This window comes from Bemisia tabaci, chromosome 1 (assembly GCF_918797505.1).
Source record: "Bemisia tabaci chromosome 1, PGI_BMITA_v3".
In the NCBI taxonomy this organism is placed as follows: domain Eukaryota; kingdom Metazoa; phylum Arthropoda; class Insecta; order Hemiptera; family Aleyrodidae; genus Bemisia; species Bemisia tabaci.
Genome location: NC_092793.1, coordinates 40,530,737 through 40,550,508, shown reverse-complemented (window position 1 = coordinate 40,550,508; position 19,772 = coordinate 40,530,737). Strand labels below are relative to the sequence as shown.

Here is a 19,772-nt window from a genome sequence, read left to right as displayed (position 1 = left end):
TATATCTACCTATTGTAAGATCATTAGAAGCTCAATAAACAACATGATGAATTTCTGCGCCTGCCACAATTATTTTTAACATCACTAAAATTACCTATGGCAACTTTTCTGGACTCAGAATATAAGCTCGAGCATGATTTGAAGGGTTGTTGAGATTACTTAGGTATTCATTCAATTTTTAAATATGAACGTAAAATGATTAAAAATCCACTGTCATTTTTCCAACTGTTGCTCAGAGAGTCAGTAAAGGCTTTTCTAGTGAAGATGAAGCCTCCGCTTATATACTGCGGAAAAATTGTGGAACATATACACGGGATAAAAGAGTAATAATAATTTTATTAAATCAATTCAGAGTGAAAAATTTAAGTATAGCTTGTGGAAATGGCGCCAACGCATGAAATTCAAGTTCAATCGAAAATATGCGCATAAACAGCGCCAGAATCGGAAAGTTTGATTTCCCGCGAAAGTCGGGTTACAGCGCCCGCATAAACCCGACGGCGAAAACTAGCATTACAAACTCGGGTTTCGTGAAACCTCGGTCTCGAGCCTCGCATAAACGTAGCTAATCACCTAGTAACGATCGCCTGGAAAGGAGAGACAGAAAACGAAAAAAAGTCGAACCGTCAAAATCGAAAAGATTGATTTCTGACTATGTTAAATCACGCAACCGTGTAAGCAGCATTAATATTCTTGTAGAGATTATTTTTTAACGTTTTTCAGCGTAAAGCGCAACACTTATACTCAAACCGTTCGCGAGATATCGATTTTTAAAGTTTTGAAAAATTGCAACTTTGCCCCCCTGCTTCCTCCCCCCCAATTATTCGAGGGGACTGAAATTTTGCTCAATCGTCAGAGACACTTAGTACAACATCTGAGCAAAGTTTGGGTCAAATCTAGGGGGGGGGGGGGGGGGCAAAATCGGCGTTTTTGGGACAACCTCTTTCAAGTATCCATCTCAATTCGATCAAAAGTATCCTCAGACTTCTTTGTCACCCTGTATTATATATCGATGAAGGAGCATGTTCATTAATGTCTGTTTATACTTGTTTTTCTCCCAGGAATTGGCAAATGAAGAACTTCTACGGCTCAGCCATTGCTTGCAATTATTCGGTAAGGTTTTTATCACGAGTGTCCTGTTTTAAAATGTTTTGAATTTTGCCGCATAAGGAACCTAACTACTTAAAATGAACTACAGCAGAGGATTAAGGAGATACATAGATTGTAATTTTATTTTGAAAAGTCTCTTCAAAAAATGTACCTCATAAGTCAACCTTTTTATTACCAATTCCATCAAGCTGTTTTAGTTACTGATTGTGAGCCGAAAATGCTACGTACCTGGGGATCTATGGTTGTGCTCTGCAACTCAAACCACTTTAGTGATGCATTGTCTAATCTATCTCAGCTAGAGTACCTATATAGCGAGAGTATGGACAGATCGCTTCATGGAGGGCTTAGGGCCCAAAAGTGCAGCCATCCTTCTAACCAACTTCTAACAAACAAAATTTCACTGCCAGTATGCAGATTCCAATTCTAACTAAGATGGCTAAGAATGTACATAAATGAGCGTTCTTCCGCAAAATTGAGTAAATTTATGCAAAAACCAAGTCAAATACGTGCTTTTACAAACGATGGTTCGTAACAACTGTATTAGTAAAGTCCTGTGGATAATTGAAATTCATAGGTTGGCTGCATTTCTGGGCCCTAACTTTATTCGCGGAGACATCGGTGAAGGCCTGATGGATTTTCGGAGTTCCACATCTGTCCATACTCTCGCTATACAGGTACTCTAATCTCAGCAATAAAGCAACCAAGCATTCTGAAAATAAGACCAATTCTACGGCACTACTCGTGTGGCTTTGGTCTCATTACAGAAAGTATGTAATTGGTTAATTTTTTCGAACAGTCATGTGCAGGAATCTCGCGCTACTCACAGAAGAATATAGCCTCTAGTAATCAGCAAGACAAGTGCTGAGTTGCGAAATATTTCCTATTTCATGTGTATTTCGATGTTTCAAAAATGTTGGCTTGATCGGTGAATGCACATAGGTTGAAGGTGTCTTAACAAAAGAGTCATTATCACCTTAGAAAGGAGAGATCAAAACAAAAAGAGGATAGTCAAAAGTCCCCCCCCCCCCAAAAAAAAGAAGCCTAAAACAAAGTAAGTAGGTTAAGTCATGGTAAGGTTGCAATTCCTTACGAATAATGAGATCAATTTTTTAAGGAAATGCATCATCTAAAACGAGAAGAAAAACGCATGTAAGAAAGAAACTCGTCTAATTTATAGAAAACAAAATAAGATGATAGTAATAAGATAAACTGCTTTTTTATCCTCTTTCGAACGTGGTATCACAAAGAGGGTCTTCCCATTTTTTAAAAAAAAGTTGGGGTCCGCCCCCACCTCCCTAGGAAGGCCCCTAAAATTGTTGAAGGGGATGAAAAAGTAGCTCCTTTTGACCTAGGAACATCCTCAAAGTTTCAAATCTTTCGCTCAATTAGGTCAAAAGTTAGAGGGGGATGGACTTTACCGACATCCTGCAAAATTATTAGTGTAACGCGTTACAACTTGACGCTGGGCGTGTCCGCTACCTCTTCCATCGTATCACCTCTCCTTGCTCATTCTGCGCCCCTGTCCATTTGCTACCCTTTCTCCCTGTAAATGTGTTACTGCACCCCCACTTTCTCTTTCGGCTTTTTACCAACTATTTAGGGTTTTTTCGAACAGTGCTGGCCAGTTTCCTCTGTGACTTAGTGATGCATCGTTTTGTGTAGTTTAGCCAGTTTTTTTTTTCCTTTTTCTTTTATTATAACTTTTTTCCCTTTACTTTAACACGCTTCTGGTACTTTTTTCAGTGAGATGTGAAGCATTCTCATTCTACATAAAATCGGTTTTTTTTTTCATGGTAAAGAATCATTATTGTTGACTCCCTCGATAATTCTGAGCATTTTATTCCTTGTAATCACTATTTGTAAAATGTTTTCTTATTTATTTTAAAGCATTAATATTATTGATTTCCTCAATAATCCTAAGAATAAATTATTATTTTTTTTTCATATATCATCTCCTTTCATAGCTTGGAAAATCACTTTTAGTTATTGACAGGATATAGTCCCTAGATGAGTCCACTCAATTTAGATTCAGACACAAGGGATCCACAAAATGGACCTTGGAAGACGCGATACGCCTCTGCAAGGGCTGGGTCGCATAGCCCCCCAGTAGTGTATTAATAGTCAGGGCAAAATAGCGTTTGACCCGGAATAAATTGCAACTAAAGGTTTTTTTGCGGGAATCTCTCTAGTTATACTACCTAAACAATATTCTAAAAGTTCGGCACGATCCGATGACCGGAAGCGGGGGGGGGGGGGGGGGGTGGCCCCAAAACGTTAAAATGCACAGAAAAAATTTGCGTTTTTTTAGATATTTTTGCATTTTTGAAGAAAAGTATCGGGTTTCTGCAAAAAGTGCATAGAGCTTTTTTAAAAGTACATTAAATTTGCTTTAAAATGAGTGGTCGCACAACACTCTGCGATAATGTGCTCTCTAGTTACAGGGAATGGAAGAGAGCATAAAATTTCGACAATTTTACGAAAAATCTTGTATTTCAGCAGTTATTATCATTTTTCACCAAAAATATTGAGTTTTCTCAGGAAAAGCTAGGAATCTTTTTGAAAGTAAATGCAATTTACGTTGAAACGATTGCTTACACAATAGTGTTCGACGCTTCGTTGCTGTGTAACACGAGCTTGAATGAGCCCATGATTTCGGCTATCCTCTGTGAATGACCCCTCGTCGGCTGTTATGTGCATTTCGCAATTGAACGATTAATTTTACACCCGAAATGAAAGAAATAATATCAAATTGAACATTTCACATCTAGAATGAGTGAGCTCTCACAGCTTTTGCGGTCGGATGTTTTAAAATTTGAAGTGAAAGAAGCGAAATGAGGGACAAAGCTCGATCGCAAGATGGAGTCCTGGGATCTAGGGGAAACGTGACTTTAGGCTCTAGTAAAGAAGACTGCTAAGCAAAAGTTTCCATGGTAAACTCGTCCTTCCTCGTTTTATCATAAAAAGGAAAGCAAAAGTTTGTACTAAGTAATGATACACTTAGGTTTTCCTCTGGGAGTTCAACATTACTAAAAATTTAGTATCCAATCAAACCTTTTTGCAAAGAATGACTTAAATCTATTTTGGAAAGGAGTGTTATTTCTAATGATGACGTTATTCATTTTCTCCTCATGCGCTTGTTTGGTTTTCACAAAAACTTTTTCATTACGTTGCAATTCAAAGTTCAAAAAATGGCTTACAATTTCCTTTGAAGATGACGCTTCTGCCCTCTTCTTTGCACTTCGGAGCTGCTTATTGACAATTTTTTCTTCTTGGCACGCATCCTGAATGGCGATGTTCAATATCCGATGCTGGAACTCTGACACTAATGTTTGTAGTTTGTTTTTGTTCCTTCGTTGTGACAATTTGATGCTAATTTTAAAGTTCAAGAAACTAGGGATTACATACTACCGTCGACATTTTAATAGGAACAGCTTCCTATTTTTTGATGCATACGCTTTTGCGAGACACGCACTCAGATATTTAAAGTTTTGCAAAACAATGATTCCAAATGTATTGAGTAGGAATTGGTAGAAAGCCATATTTAATTAGCATATGACACTGATATCCATATTTCAGTCGTGTTATTATAAGTTTAATTTCATGCTTATTATATTTGTATGATTAAATGAATTTCATGAGTTGTATAACCTTTCACATTACTTTTTATTTATTTTAAATTTACATTGTTATCTGGCGACGTTTCGGTGGCTGATTTCCACCATCATCAGGCACAGACTGAGGAGTTCGTTAACAATGTAAATTTAAAATAAATAAAAAGTAATTTGAAAGGTTATACAACTCATGAAATTCATTTAATCTCATATATATATATATATATATATATATATATATATATATATATGATTTGCAGCCCGACATGATACAAAAGATGACACAATAAAAGGACTACGTGCAAAATGGGCCATTTGGGGCTCGGGGCGGATACCTTTGAGACTTGCCCTATTCATTCACCGAACAATGCCCCATCTTTTCCCAAAGTTTCAAGCCCCCCGAAAATTTTGGGGAGACGCGGCGGGGGGGTCAAAGTTAAAAACCGGCAAAATTTTCGCGAATTTATTACTCGAAAACCAAGAAGTTTTGGAAAACGCTGTTTAAACTGGCGTATTCAGCGTGACGAGAGCTTTCAGAAAATGTACAACATCATAGGGGTTTGTCAACTTCAGCTCGAGTTGTCGCCTCCGAAGCGCCGGAACGCTCAAAAGAGACCCCTTACTTTTTCACGTTTGGGCCGATTTAAAAAATAATCCATTTTTTTATTTTGATGAAAAACTGATATGTTGTTCCTGACTCTCTGTAGCCCCTCTAGCTCTTTTCCGCATGCTGGGGAAATGTTTGGGTCGCGAGTTATAAGAGCGGAAAGAAGCGAAGGTCGGGAAAATCGGCTATTTTAAACTGCGCGCGCGGCGATGATCGGAAGGAAAACGTCCCCTCCCACTCAATTCGGCGAATCACACTCCTCTGCTGACCTTGCATTGTTGCCACATGTCTCCTGATCCGTCGCCGTGCGCAGTTTCAAACAGCCGATTCTCCCGACCTTTGCTCCTTTCCGCTCTGATAACTCGCGACCCAAACATTTCCCCAGCATGCGGAAAAGAGCTAGAGGGGCTACAGAGAGTCAGGAACAACATATCAGTTTTTCATCAAAATAAAAAAATGGCTTTTTTTTTAAATCGGCCCAAATGTGAAAATTAAGGGGTCTTTTTTGAGCGTTCCGGCGCTTCGGAGGCGATAACTCGAGCTGAAGTTGACAAACCCCTATGATGTTGCACATTTTCTGAAAGCTCTCGTCACGCTGAAATTTTCAAATCGGCTTCATTTTTTGACAGCACACTTAATCCTGTGATGTCGCATACTCCAACGATTGAAGGCGTCCCGCTTGACAACTTTAATGTCAGCAAATTATTGCGCTTACTTGGCCAAATAAAGGAAAACAAGTTGATACCATTGATTTCCTTAAACTAGAGGGTATTTGAAAGATAACGGTTTCTGGAATTTTCATTATTCGCGTTTCCTCAAATTTGCCGCCATGTTGAATTTTCCGAAATTTTATTTTGAAACAATGCCATCCAAACTTGTGACAACGTCAGTTGTTTTTCCTTGCCTTAAAGGGCACTTTTCAAACTTTTCATTCCAGGTTTGTTTTTGTTTTTTCGGTAATTTGGAGCTCAACGGTGATTTTTTGAAAAGTGGTCAATTTAAAATTTTGACCGACTGTAACTTTTGAACGAGTGAACCGATTTTAATTTTATTTACGTCATTTTTCTTGTCTTTTTAAGTTCTTTTTAACCATGTCTAAAAAAATGGGGGTTGCTATTTGAATTTTGAAAGTTGCCCCCCCTTGGGGCCCACCAGGGGGGTCCACCAAGAAAAACCCCCCATCGAAAAATTTCCCCTTCTGGATGATGAAGAATGCCTCAAACCGCGACCTTCTATCTTTTTTCGTTCAAAAATTATACCCACTTTTCAGTTACTTTACGGACACCCGGTAAAAAAAATACTGTACGTTTCGGGGCGAAACAACCAACCCCTTCCTCAGCGGCTAAAACAAAAAAAATTAAGCTAAAAACCTAAAAAATCTAAAAAACTACCTCCTCCCCATCTCGCCAATGCTTAACCTATAAATCACAATCAAAACGATAAGTCACCGCGACCACCGAATGGCAGCAATGATCGCACCGAAAAAACCCCAACTACAGGGTGCTCCATAAAAAACAAATCAGACACTGATACAGGTTGTCTCAAGGGGGCAGAAAAAATTGATGGTACGTCGTACTTAGTTTATCAACATCAGCGCAATAGTTACACACTGAGTCCCTGTTTTTTATGGTATGCACCATTTCTAATATTGACCGAGCAAAGTCATTATCTTCGCGCGCTAAGATTCTAACATTATCGAAATGAAACGTACCTGTGTCCCACAGTGTTCTGATAATCATGCAAAGCAGTTTTTTCTTTGGAATCATATTTATGGCCATTCATGCGTTTACCAAGCTGTTAAGATCCCGTACCAAGATCGTAAACGTATTTCCTCCTTATGCCCTGGGTGATTTTATCCAAAATTCTACAAAACAGAACTGTAGGTTGCGGACAATATTGGATGAAAGGTTGGGCCATAAGTTTTATTGGCTGAAGAAAGTAGCGGACTCTAAATATGTGTGTAGATTCCTACCATTTCTTGGAAAGAAAGACTCTTGGATAGAAAATTTGTCTGATTCTGTTATAACTGATTATGTATACCGGTTCTATGTTTGGGTCCAGGGTTTTCCATTCCCTTTTTTGCATCAAACAATAATAACGCTCCTCCTATGAAACCAGTGCTACTGGAGCGCATTGTTGCAACAGTGGAAACTAAAATCAGGTTTGAGCTGCCACCAATTGTGTCGCGTATTAGGGGTGGCATTGCAAATATTCTTGGTGATTACCAAAACCAGGTCAGCAAAGTTTCTAAATCTGAAAATATCCGTGTAGTTCCAAACAACATTTTCAGAGATTATTATTTTACCAAATTCTTGAAAGAGGATTTTAGGAGAACTTATTTTTTCTGTAAGCTTAATCGTCAAATCAAGGTCATCAGAGCAGACAAGACCAATAAAACTGTCATCATCAATAGTGTTGATTATGAGAAAAAAATGTTAGATCTTTTGAACGATGGCAGTACTTATAGGGTGAGTAGGCACTTGCTGGTGCCTGCTCAGTACAAACAAAACAGAACGCCACTATTGTCGACTTTTGGTGTAGAAAGGAATATATTACTGAAGCTCAAGCAGGTATGTTAAAATCGAGGTCTGCTGTGGTGTCAAAAATTTATGGATTAATTCAATTACATAAGGAAGATAAGCCGCTCCGACCAATTGTGAGCACCACAAATTAACCTTCTTATGCAGCGGCTACGTTTTTATCAGGAATTTTATCGCACATTGTGGGTAAAACTGAATATCATGTAAGAAACCCATTTGAATTTTTTGATTTCGTCAATGATTTAGAATTGCCCAATGGTTTTCGCCTTATTTCTCTTGATGTCGTTTCCATGTACACAAACATACCTGTAGAGCTGGCTCTGAGGTGTGTGAGTGATAGGTGGGAAGATATAGAGCAGTTTTGCACCATCCCAAAGGACCATTGTGCATTGTGGCAAGGGGCTGATTTTTTACGGTGCGGGGGCTTATTAATGGGGCCCCCAAGGCAGCCCCCCCAGGGAGGGGGAGGGCAACTCGAGATTTTCAAATGGCAACCCCCTCCCTCCCCCTTTGTAATACATCGTTAGAAAGAAGATAAAAAAACAAGAATGTTTGTGCAAACCGAAGATCAATCCGACTTTTCGTTCCCGAGTTATTTACGATTTAAGTTCAATTTGGATTAATTTTCAAAAATTGTTACGTCTGTTAGAAAAGTCGCAAAGAGGCCGTCTACGGGTTAAAATTCGTAGCACTATTATTTCATTCATAGCTAAGTTATCGGATTATGTACTTCTCATCAGTTCGCGAGGGAGGGGAAGGGGGCTTACCGCCTGAAAATTTTACACTATCGGCGTTGTTTTCCCCCGTTTCAAAGTGCGCTCAATGCCTGCAATGGAAGCCGATGTCATGACTCTGAGCGCACTTTGGAACTTTTATCGTTTTGTCTTTTAAGCGCACTTTAATCGTGAATAACTCGGGAACGAAAAGTCGGATTGATCTTCGGTTTGCGCGAACATTCTTGTTTTTTTATCTTCTTTCTAACGATGTATCACAAAGGGGGGGGGGGTTGAAAATCTCGAGTTGCCCCCCCCCTGGGGGGCTCTCTTGGGGGCCCCATTAATAAGCCCCCTGAAAAAGTCAGCCCCTTGCCACAATGAACAATGGTCTAAACCGGAACCCTATATCTCTTTTAGTTTAAAAGTTACAGACACTTTTGAGTTACTTTATGCCCACCCTGTAATTAGCATTATAACGTTTACAAGGTGACTTACAATTTGTTGTGATGAAGCGATTATAAAACAAAAAAATAATCAATTGTAAAGATAATATTCACGGATCAAGAATCGAACCCCGGACCTGCGGCGCCGTAGGCGAGCGCGCTACCGCTAGGGCAACGGCCGCATTTGACTTTAAGGACACTCGGATCGCACTAAAAGGTGCGCGCACAGTAGGCTCAACTTGGGCGTGTCGCTGACACGAAAAAACGGAAACTTCATATGACACCGAAAGGAAAATATGGTTTCTTATATTAACCTATTCTACCTCTCTGCCAAAGAACCCGATCTGAGGGGGACAATCGGTAGCCTCCCCTTGTAAGCCAGGAAATGTTTGAGGAATTGCATTAACATAATATTTACACTGGTCAACAATTTTTTTTTTAGATTTTCCGAAGATTTGCCAAAAAACGGGTTTTTTCGCCCCCCCCCCCCCGAATTTCCTCAAACATTGGCTATTACTCATACTTGAGCCCAAGTATGAAGCTCAATTTGAGCTTCTCAGTTTTATATTTGAACCAAAACAATATTTTTAAATTGCTCGTCTTTTTCTGCATCTAACATGTGGTCAATTAAGCTGGGGAACTAAAGGATTCGAGAGTTATGGACAATTGATGTTACCGCTCTACGCGCGCCAACCTATTTTCGCGTGCCCAACTATGGTTCCAAAGCCGTATTTGGGTGTTTTTAAATCAGATTCAGTGTTCAAATCTTACAGAATAAATTTTTAGGGATTCTTGAGGGTCGCTGAGTTCAAAAATTACCGATATCTCCAAAAAATTAACTTATTTTAAAATTACAGCTTCGGAACATTACTTTTTAGGCGCACTGAACGCTGACCGGCCGCTCAGTGGGCCGTTCTGAAGCTGTAATTTTAATAGAAAATTTTTTTGAAGTATCGATAATTTCGGAACTCAGCGACCCTCAAGAAGCCCTAAAAATTTATTTTGCACGGTTTGAACTTTCAATCTGATTCAATAACACCCATATCCAGCTCTGGAACCACAGTTCGGCGCGCGTAGCGCGGAAACTTCAATCATCCATAACTCTCGAACCCTTTGGTTCTCCAGCTTAATGGACCACTCATTGGATGCAGAAAAAGACGAACAATCTAAAACATCGATTTTGGTTCAAATACAAAATTGAGACCTCCGTGTGTTTTTTGTTTAAAAGAAATATTCTCGACTCAAATCAAAACGAGGACGACTCACGATTGATTTGCAAGCATATGCTCACAAATTTGTTGAGGTTGAGGAAGCTTCCAGAGTAAGGAAACCACCTGCTTTGATGGGCTACATCGTCTGCTTGAGCCCCTGTGGGGTAGTATGTAGGTGGGCTCTCCCATCTCTTTTATAAATAATTTTTTTATGTTCAAGACTTTTTTATTCATTCATCAATAAATTTGTATTTCCTCCAGATAAAGCTTACCATGGCGGAAAGACAAACTGGGCTTGCATCGAGCTTCTAGAAAGAATCAATAACCGATTTAATTCAAGATCAACTATTGATGAAGTATCTGAAGCAATTCTGCAGAATATTCGTATCAACAGAGAAAATGCCGTAAGTAGTTCAATGAAATTTTTCTCCCTGTATGATAAGAAAGTATGGTTTTCCACCCTACAACTCCCTCCATTTTGAAAAGGTTCTAAAATTTCATAGAATTTACAATTGACAAAAAGTGGAGGCATTCTCCTGTATATGTAGTTGCAAATTTGATTTCCTTGGGACCAGCTTTGGCTAAATCGTCGTAATTAGCACTGTAAATGATTAAGGAAAAGACAAATTTAAAATTTGAATGTTTGATACTCTTATATATTTTTCTTCTTATTTTGAACAATTTTGTTTAATTAGTACAGAACTTCTGCAACATGACAATTTTTCGTATTTATCTACATTTATCGATGATCAAAGTGGGAAATCCTGTATCTCCGTTTGTGACATTGCACACTTCCCGTCATACTTTGTTGTTTCCTTGGAAAATTAGTTAATGTAATTTATTGAAAAACTCGTTGGTTTTTCCTCTTCATCAGCAAAATATTCTAAAAAATTTTCAAGCCAAAAAGTTGGCTTTTTTTCCCCTCAAAAAATAAATTAGCAGTGGCCACTTTGAAACACAACAATGGAAATAGTGGGTCAGTTATGCTAGTCACAGAATCATGTTTTGATACTTGATTCTCGTAGATTAATAAAAAATAATAAGATCTGTCCAAACCGCAACTTTCTCTGTTCAATATTAATCGAGTACTGCCCTTTGAAAAGTCAGGTTTTTGACGTCATTCACCGCAGCAGTGACGTCCTTGGCTTCTTCCTCTTTTGTTCGATCAGTGATGCAGAGGGTGCAACGCGAAACTTCAATGACATTAAATGTAAAGAAACTAAAGAGACTGACGACTTTGCACTTTAAAGATCTTCTGAGACATGAGATGACGCACTCGCCGCGAGGAGATTAGGCAGTCAGTCAGTTCACCTCAGTTTGTTTACATTTAACGTTGTTGAAGTTTTGTGTTGCACCCTCTGCATCACTGATCGAACAAAAGAGGAAAAAACCAAGGGTGTCACTGCCGCTGTAAATGAAGTCAAAAACCTGACATTTCAAGGGGTGATATCTCGATTAATGTTGAACGCAGAAAGTTGCAGTTTGGACGGATCTTATCTTTTTCAGCTAATCTACAAAAATCAAGCATCAAAACACGATTCTGTGACCAGCGCATCTGACCCATTGGTTTCGCCCTTTAGCCATCCTTATAATCCAGGGATTAAGTTCATGAAGTGCTTAATGGCAAAGGTATAATTTGACGTAGATAAGTGACTATCAGCGTAAATGAGCTTAAGCTCGTTGTTGATCGGTTGAGCCAAAATGGGTGGCTCACAAGATTTCGCATTTTTCTCTTGTTTGGGCCGCTATAAAATTGGAAGATATATCGATCTTGGGGGCTTAATTTCCGATACAAATAAATTGAGTGGACTGTATTTTTGGGGCCTAGGAAACTGACTTCTGGCGAACCTGAAAAGGGACAGGGGGTGGGGAACACATAAGTACAGAAGTCATCATATTCCATTCATAAAGGGTGTGTCCGAGTGAAATACATGAATCAGCTTACCACTGAGTGTTAGTGTGCAGAAACCATCTAACCATTATTCCTGGGTGACAAGACTTGCTCATGAAGTCATAGATGAGATTTAGCCTTCCATGGTCATGAGAAATCTAGGCATGACCTTGAACTTGAAGTCTTCAAGGGATTAGGGGTTTTCAGGGTCCTTTCAAGGGGGCAAAGGGGAGGATTCGTTCTCTTTGAGCTCTAATGAAGGGTACTCAGGGCGAGGGAAGGAACAAAGGGAGAAAATACACTTATATTCGTCAGGGCTGAAATTAGCAACCATGAGGTAAAGCCTAAAGGGGGGCTGGGGTCCTAGATGCTAGATTTTAAGGGAGGTATAATTCATGAATTCTACCTGAATACAACCAGAAAACGACGTGGGTGGATCAAAAGTTAATCCAAAGGATGGGCTGTAGGAGATGAGAAATCTTGAAGACTTAACACCAAAACGACACGATTTCTTACGAGAGAATCACAGGACGCAAAAACAACAAGAAAGCAGGGCAGGGAGTCAATAGGAGTGGGAGCCAACACGTGGGAACTTGTAGATAAATTGAACCTGGCAACGAGGTAACCAACCGGGTGCACGGATGAATACATTTGCAAGGAGGGGAGGAAGGGGATGACGGGGGCGCTAATTGACAAGCATACGCGATCCATGGGGGAGTTGGACAACTAAATCCGCTAAATAGCAAAAAGGGCGCTAGACGGCGGGAGAGGTATCGAAGTTCGATATTTTCAGGGCGCGGGGGCGCCAACATCTTTGATGCAGTCAAAATTTTTCGGTACCCACTAGACAGACGGTAAAATTCCTGCAAACGTTGACGCCAACAGTATATCCTGATAAAAATCGGATTTAAAAGTGACCTGATGTAGGTGGTGGCAAACAACCAGCACCAATATTGTAAGTCTAATCTCAAGTCTTTTCCGACCCGAATATGCTCAACTGTGCTGCTAATACTCAAACAATCAACAACAAAAATACGCCTCCTGGTTTGATAGTTCCATGCAGGAGCTAAAATATCCATCATCATGTATCTCAGATCATGAAATAAAAATGAACAACAAGGAACTTCCTCTCGTCCAACATAATTTGAAATGTGGGGTTCAGCTATTTAATGGGATGAAGTATCTTATTTGCTTTTTTTTTTAGAACCTGCTTTGCATCATATTGGCCATATTTGACTCTCCTTATAGTTATTAAGCTGTAACTTGTCTGCATCAAATCACACCTTTATTACAATGTATTTTTCCAACTGGGGAGCTCTAAAAAATGTATAAAACTTATGCAGTTTTAAGGGAAAAATAGATGTTGAGAAAAGTTACAAATTGAATCTTTTTGATTTTATTTATTTTTTATTTTTATTTATAAAGATTAGTACATCAGCCTGAACAGAAAGGCTCAAGACAAGTCAAATTAGAAAAAGTTACAAAATAGATGAATATTACAAATTTAAAAATTCTTGCAAGGTGTAGTAAGTGTTTGTAAAAAGTGTTCTTTTAATATCTTAACGAACTAATTTGGCGACTCAGCTTTGACAAAGATCTCTTTCAACTCTTTAGGTAATTTGTTGAAAAACCTGAATCTCCTAAAATCCAAGCTATCCCAGTCCCAGCCAGTGTCAACCTTTCTTGTTTTTCTCACTAGAATATTTCTTGTTTCATTGTCATGGTCATTTTTGCTTCTCTCCTTACTTATATAACCCATTTTTATGGCTTCCTTGATTGTGATAAAAATGTACTGAGCGGAAACTGTCTTAACTCGGAGTTCAGAAAACAGCCTTCTACAAGACTCAAGTCTACCATTTTTTGCAATTTTACGCGAAACTTTCTTTTGGGCTAATAGGATATCACTTACATCTAAGGCATGTCCCTTCAGGTGAACGCCATAGTTAATAATGGAGTCAAAGTTGGCATAGTAATAATTCATTAGGGAGTCTCTGTCAGCTCTACCAGCTAGTTTCCTAATATGGCCCTGGAAAACAACTTTTTCAAAGGCCTGCACATTTCTGGGTAGATTTAGTATGCAGATTTTTCCAAAATTTAACTTAAGATTGTTTGCCACAACCCAGTTATTAACGAAGGAAATTACCCGTTCTATTTTCTTCAGTATATTATTGGCAATAATGGACATGATAAATATATGGCATAATATAAGGATTGTAATAATAAGGATTATTGCCCTGGACCACAATAGCTACGTTTTTATGCGAGGCTCGAAACCGAGGTTTCACGAAACCCGAGTTTGTAATGCAAGTTTCCTCCGTCGGGTTTATGCGGACGCTGTAACCCAACTTTCGCCGGAAATCAAACTTTCCGATTTTGGCGCTGTTTATGCGCATATTTTCGATTGAACTTGAATTTCATGTTTGCCCCATTTTCACAAGCTATACTTCATTTCTTCCCTATGAATTGATTCAATAAAATATTATTACTCTTTTATTCCATGTATGTTCCACAATTTTTCCACAATATATAAGCGGAGGCTTCATCTTCACTAGAAAAGCCTTTACTGACTTTCTGAGGAACAGAAATTCATCATGTTGTTGGTTGAGTTTCTAATGATCTTACAATACGTAGGCATTGAAAGTGTAGGAGTGCTAATCCAGTAAAGCACCGCACCTTCACTCCATGGTGTCATAAAGATTGTACGTCTGCCATTATTGTAGTGAAACAAATACAGAATCGGGAATACTTATGGGAATCCCTCCTTCAAAATATGATCAAAATAAGAGGATATTGATAGGTCAACAATGTATTGGTGAAGCAGAAGCGCCTAAATCCTCTTGAGGCAAGGGACAGTGACAATCTTAACAAACTGATGACGCTCCACAAATTTTGAATTTCCACATTCCCAGAGATACGCGCTGAAATCTTGCTTTTCACCCCTCTTTTCGACTGATCTCCGAGTCCATGAGCAAGATAGAAAGAAAATAGGCAAGCTACCTACTTCTGTTTGCCGTATGTGTCTTTTTTCTTGTACTTGAGTTTCAAAGGTGACTCATGTAAAGAGCAACTGCGAACAAGATTTCAGAACGTGCCGTTACATTTCACTAACCAAAGACACAAACCCAACCTTACCATTGTTATTCTTTCGCTTAGACTGTATATTATTCTTCCATTGAGATTTGATATGAACTCAGTTCAAAATGCTTCTGAATTTAATTATTCGGGTAGATTGGAATATGGAGCTTTCAGTCTACCTGTAAAGCGCATTTACTGACATTCACTGCTGTCACAAGATATCCAAAAAAACAAAAATATGATTTTTGTACAAAATTTCGGCCCAATCCAAAAAATGTCACTAATTTCCAAAAAATGTCACTAATTACCAAAAAAGAAAAAAAAAATCAGGCACCCAAAAAATATGATGGCAGTACCGTTTGGATTCATCATTTAAAAGGAAATGATATCAAAACGGCCCAATTTCCTCTTTCATGATATACTATACACCCCAACGTTTTTCACCCAAAAAAAAAAAAAAAAAAAAAAAAAAAAAAAAAAAAAAAAAAAAAAATTAAACACCTATAAGGTATGATGACCTGAACACGTTTTGATCCATCGCTTTAAAGGAGTATGATAACAAATCGGCCCAACTTCTCTGAAATATGCCCAGCCCATCTCTGATCAATACCTAATTTTTTCGAGACCTTCCGACTCATCGCTGAGGAGACACTGATCATTACTTGACCCTTAGTGTATGTCCTTGTTTAGATGTCAAAGAGGTCCATATGAGAACTGTAATGAATTTTTTTTCTTTAAAGAGATAAAAAACAAAAAATCGTCATAAAATTGGAAAAAAAATTCGAAGAAAAAAAAAGGAATGGGCCGGCCGGCCGTACATGCAAGTGGTAGATAATAGGGTGATTACAAAGACAATGAATCACGTAGACCGTGCGTTCGGGTCGGTTTAGTACTGGCGGAGCGAGGCAAGTCTCTAGGAGCCCCATGATGGGCGGGCGGGAAGGGGAGAGAGCGTGTGTCCCAAGCTCTCGAAGAGGCAATGGAGAATTCATGCTCGCGCTCGGTTTTTCACGAATATTTCGTTTAGAGTCCATTTTTAGACAAAATTCCTAAGAAGAAGAATTATAGAACACATAATTTTGCACCCGATTAGCATTGTTTCATTTTTCCGAACTAATTATTAACCGCGGAAAAAAGCCTCACAATCCGACGAAAATTCACTGGAGCCGCTACTGCGCATGCGCAGATTTGCGCAACTGGGACACACGAACTCATCGATGCGGGTTGGTGCCACCACTCATCGCATGCGAATTTTTCAAAGTTGTCTCGCCTTCCGTAACACAGGATGCACAGTCTACGTGATTCAATGTCTTTGGGTGATTATCGTCTCTCTTGCATATATACATGAACAAGTATCGTCGTCCAAAGGAGGATCAGTCCTTCTCGAAATCGTCATTGAAAGATAGACTGAAAGATATTCACACATGAGTGAACAACTTAACAACTTTCAAGCAATGCCATATTCTTTGTTTGTTCGTGATAAAAGGCCTTATAAACTACTGAGGTTTAGCGTATTATTGCGAATATTATGTGCCTCCTACTTACAATGCTTCTTTCTTAACAACTTCATGGATGTTGGCAAGACCGGGTCGGTCACCCATGCGAAAATGTCGGGGCATACTAGTGGGGCCGATAAGTGGAAAATATCATAACACTCGTGCACTTCTGGAAGAAAGCATGAAAATTTCAGGGATTCATCTCTACCCTATAGACTTTCGATTTAGACATAGACCCCAAAAATCTGAGCCCCCTGGGGGGGCAGGGGGGCCCCCAAATTTTGAATTTCGTATAACTACTGAACGGCTAATGTTAGCGTAATTTTTTTACAGCAGGACGATGGGAAATTTTATTAGGAACAAAAATAGTTCTTATGAATTTTTCTGTGGGATCGATATTTAAGACGTGAAACGGGAAAAACCAGCGGGGGACGGGGAGCCGGCCGTTCTGAGGCAGATCCGCGCGCTGCACTGCCTGCCCGGGACGCGCGCGGCGGCGGAGTACGGTGTTCCCGACGAAATAGCCGCTTGTCTCGGTTTGATCTCAACGGTGCGCAGTTTTAAAAATAATTATAAATTTACTGTACTGCCTAAATACTTTTTCATAGTGATACAAGCCCTACTTTTTATTAGTAACACATAAAAACAAGCAAAAGGCGAAATACTCCAATGCGAAAGCGCCGAGTCAATAAGAGGGGTCGATCATCGCGCATCACACGTCTTGTTTTCTCTGAATACAGAGCTTTTCCGATCTCGGTACTGAGTGCATTACCCTTTCCTCACGTAGGTTCTTTAAAAGGTTACATTTTTTAAGATATTAGAGCGAAATAACAAGTTTTAATATACGATTTTGACCCACTTTTTAATGACTATTGGAAACGGCGGATCCTTGATAACTTATTTTTAGTTTATTTTCCACGTTACTTTCGGCGAATGGGACCATAAGCTGCTTACATATGCAAGAATTTTGCAAAACTTGATGCTAAAACATTACTTGAGGAGTAAAGAGGGGGGCTTCACATTCCCTTCGCCACCAAGGTTACCAGATTTCCTTCATTTTCCTCCAATATCGTTTTTCGTTCATGTTAATTGGTTTCTCGCAATTGCACAGGTTACATACGAAACATTCCGACAATTTTCTTTTCTCCTCTTTTTTCCTCCAGCCAGTCAATAGAAGTTTTCATTTTCATGAACTCCCCACTCTTTCAGTTATTCAACAAATATGCATATTTAAAAAAATAGAACAATATATTATAATGAATAATAAAATAGTGTATTTTCGGAAGGAAATACACTAAAAGAAGATATCTGAATCCTATCGCTTCTTTTTATCGAGTCACCTATAAAGATATTATTGGTACTTTCCACGAGAAATAAAAAATGGAATGAGTAGTAAAAAAATCCATGTATATTATCTTTCATTTTGTTCTACGGAGTTTGGAGCGGAGTTGGTAACATTTGTATCGAAAAAAATATTAATGTAGGAGGAAATTTATTTATCATGCAGGTTCTGATCCTTTAAAGAACTTTGAGAAGGACCAGTACGTCAGGAAGAAATTCATTGCATTTCTTCTTTTTCAATCCACCAAATCTCGTACCGATTTTTGATTTGTAAGTATGTCGGAGAAAATTGTCAAGAAACGGGACTTGCAAAATATGCAGTGCACAAAACGTACAGCTTAAACTGCATCGTACAGTATAACACTAATCGAATTAGCTTTAGAGATTATCAAAAGCTTAATTTCTCGTCAATATATCAACAAATCAGTCAAAATCAGTAATCAGTAATCAGTTGCAAAATTACCGAGATTGCGGGAAATCGAATGATGCGCGATTTAATTGACGACATAAGAACAGGATAGGTCCCCAGTAGGCGCGACTTCCTATCACTCAAATGGACCGTTTTTGTAGATTAGCGGATATTGGCGGCTGTTTATTACTTAATAATATTCTTTGTAGTGTACAGGAAGCAGTCCAACGCATGTTTTTTGGGGGTCTTTTATCCCTATCAAGCTTTCTCAAGATTCTTTTGGCGTTTTTTTCGGAGCAAGTTTTGAAGGTGGTTTTGGTCCTCTTAAAAAATGCCTATACGTAGCAATGATGTACCAATATGTTCCTTAGAGAGGAGAATAAGCATGTTTTTATGTATATTCTTTTTTTACAAAATTAGTTTCCCTGTCTTAAAAGTCTGGCTGGAAGCCGTCTCCCAGGAACTTTAGGGTATGTAAGCATATTAGATATCATTCTGGTGGCGCAGCACCGAGGAAAAGAGAGAGGGAAAAAAAAAACACTTTAAAATAATTTTTCAGGTCATCGTGGTTAACAAAAAAGATTTGTGATTTTTAGCCCCCCCCCCCCCCCCCCCCTCTTCGCGAGACAACTGTGCGTCAGATTTTATTCCGTTCAACTGATGTCTGATACAGTCATCTCGGATGCTTTAATAAAAATTGACAAACCCGTACAACAAAACATCCCCGAACTCCAGCACTTAGCCCCTTCTCCTTCTCCTTCTTTTGCCGTGCGCTCACTTGTATACATATATTACCTGCAAAAATTAAGCCCTATTTTAAGGCTTTATAGATAGTACGATATGTTTATAATTTTTTTAAAACCGCGCACCGTTGAGATCAAACCGAGACAAGCGGCTATTTCGTCGGGAACACCGTACTCCGCCGCCGCGCGCGTCCCGGGCAGGCAGTGCAGCGCGCGGATCTGCCTCAGAACGGCCGGCTCCCCGTCCCCCGCTGGTTTTTCCCGTTTCACGTCTTAAATATCGATCCCACAGAAAAATTCATAAGAACTATTTTTGTTCCTAATAAAATTTCCCATCGTCCTGCTGTAAAAAAATTACGCTAACATTAGCCGTTCAGTAGTTATACGAAATTCAAAATTTGGGGGCCCCCCTGCCCCCCCAGGGGGCTCAGATTTTTGGGGTCTATGTCTAAATCGAAAGTCTATAGGGTAGAGATGAATCCCTGAAATTTTCATGCTTTCTTCCAGAAGTGCACGATTGTTACGCTTATCGGCCCCACTATACCAATGTATCTATTTTCCCCCTTTTTTTGTACGTACCGG

General features: G+C 39.1%; 1 protein-coding gene across 5 annotated transcripts in view; it reads left to right on the top strand.

Moving 5' to 3' along the window:
- The window catches only part of LOC109038400 (centromere protein N-A), a 76,380-nt gene that overhangs the window by 18,945 nt on the left and 37,663 nt on the right, over nucleotides 1-19,772 (top strand). For 4 of the 5 annotated variants that reach the window (XM_019053441.2, XM_019053444.1, XM_019053443.1 and 1 more), the window contains exons 3-4: nucleotides 1,059-1,110; nucleotides 10,497-10,639. The exons of the other annotated variant lie outside the window; for it this stretch is intronic. In XM_019053441.2, the coding sequence (XP_018908986.1) occupies nucleotides 1,059-1,110; nucleotides 10,497-10,639 (195 nt within the window). The remainder of the gene's footprint in view (nucleotides 1-1,058; nucleotides 1,111-10,496; nucleotides 10,640-19,772) is intronic. 5 annotated transcript variants of the gene reach the window in all.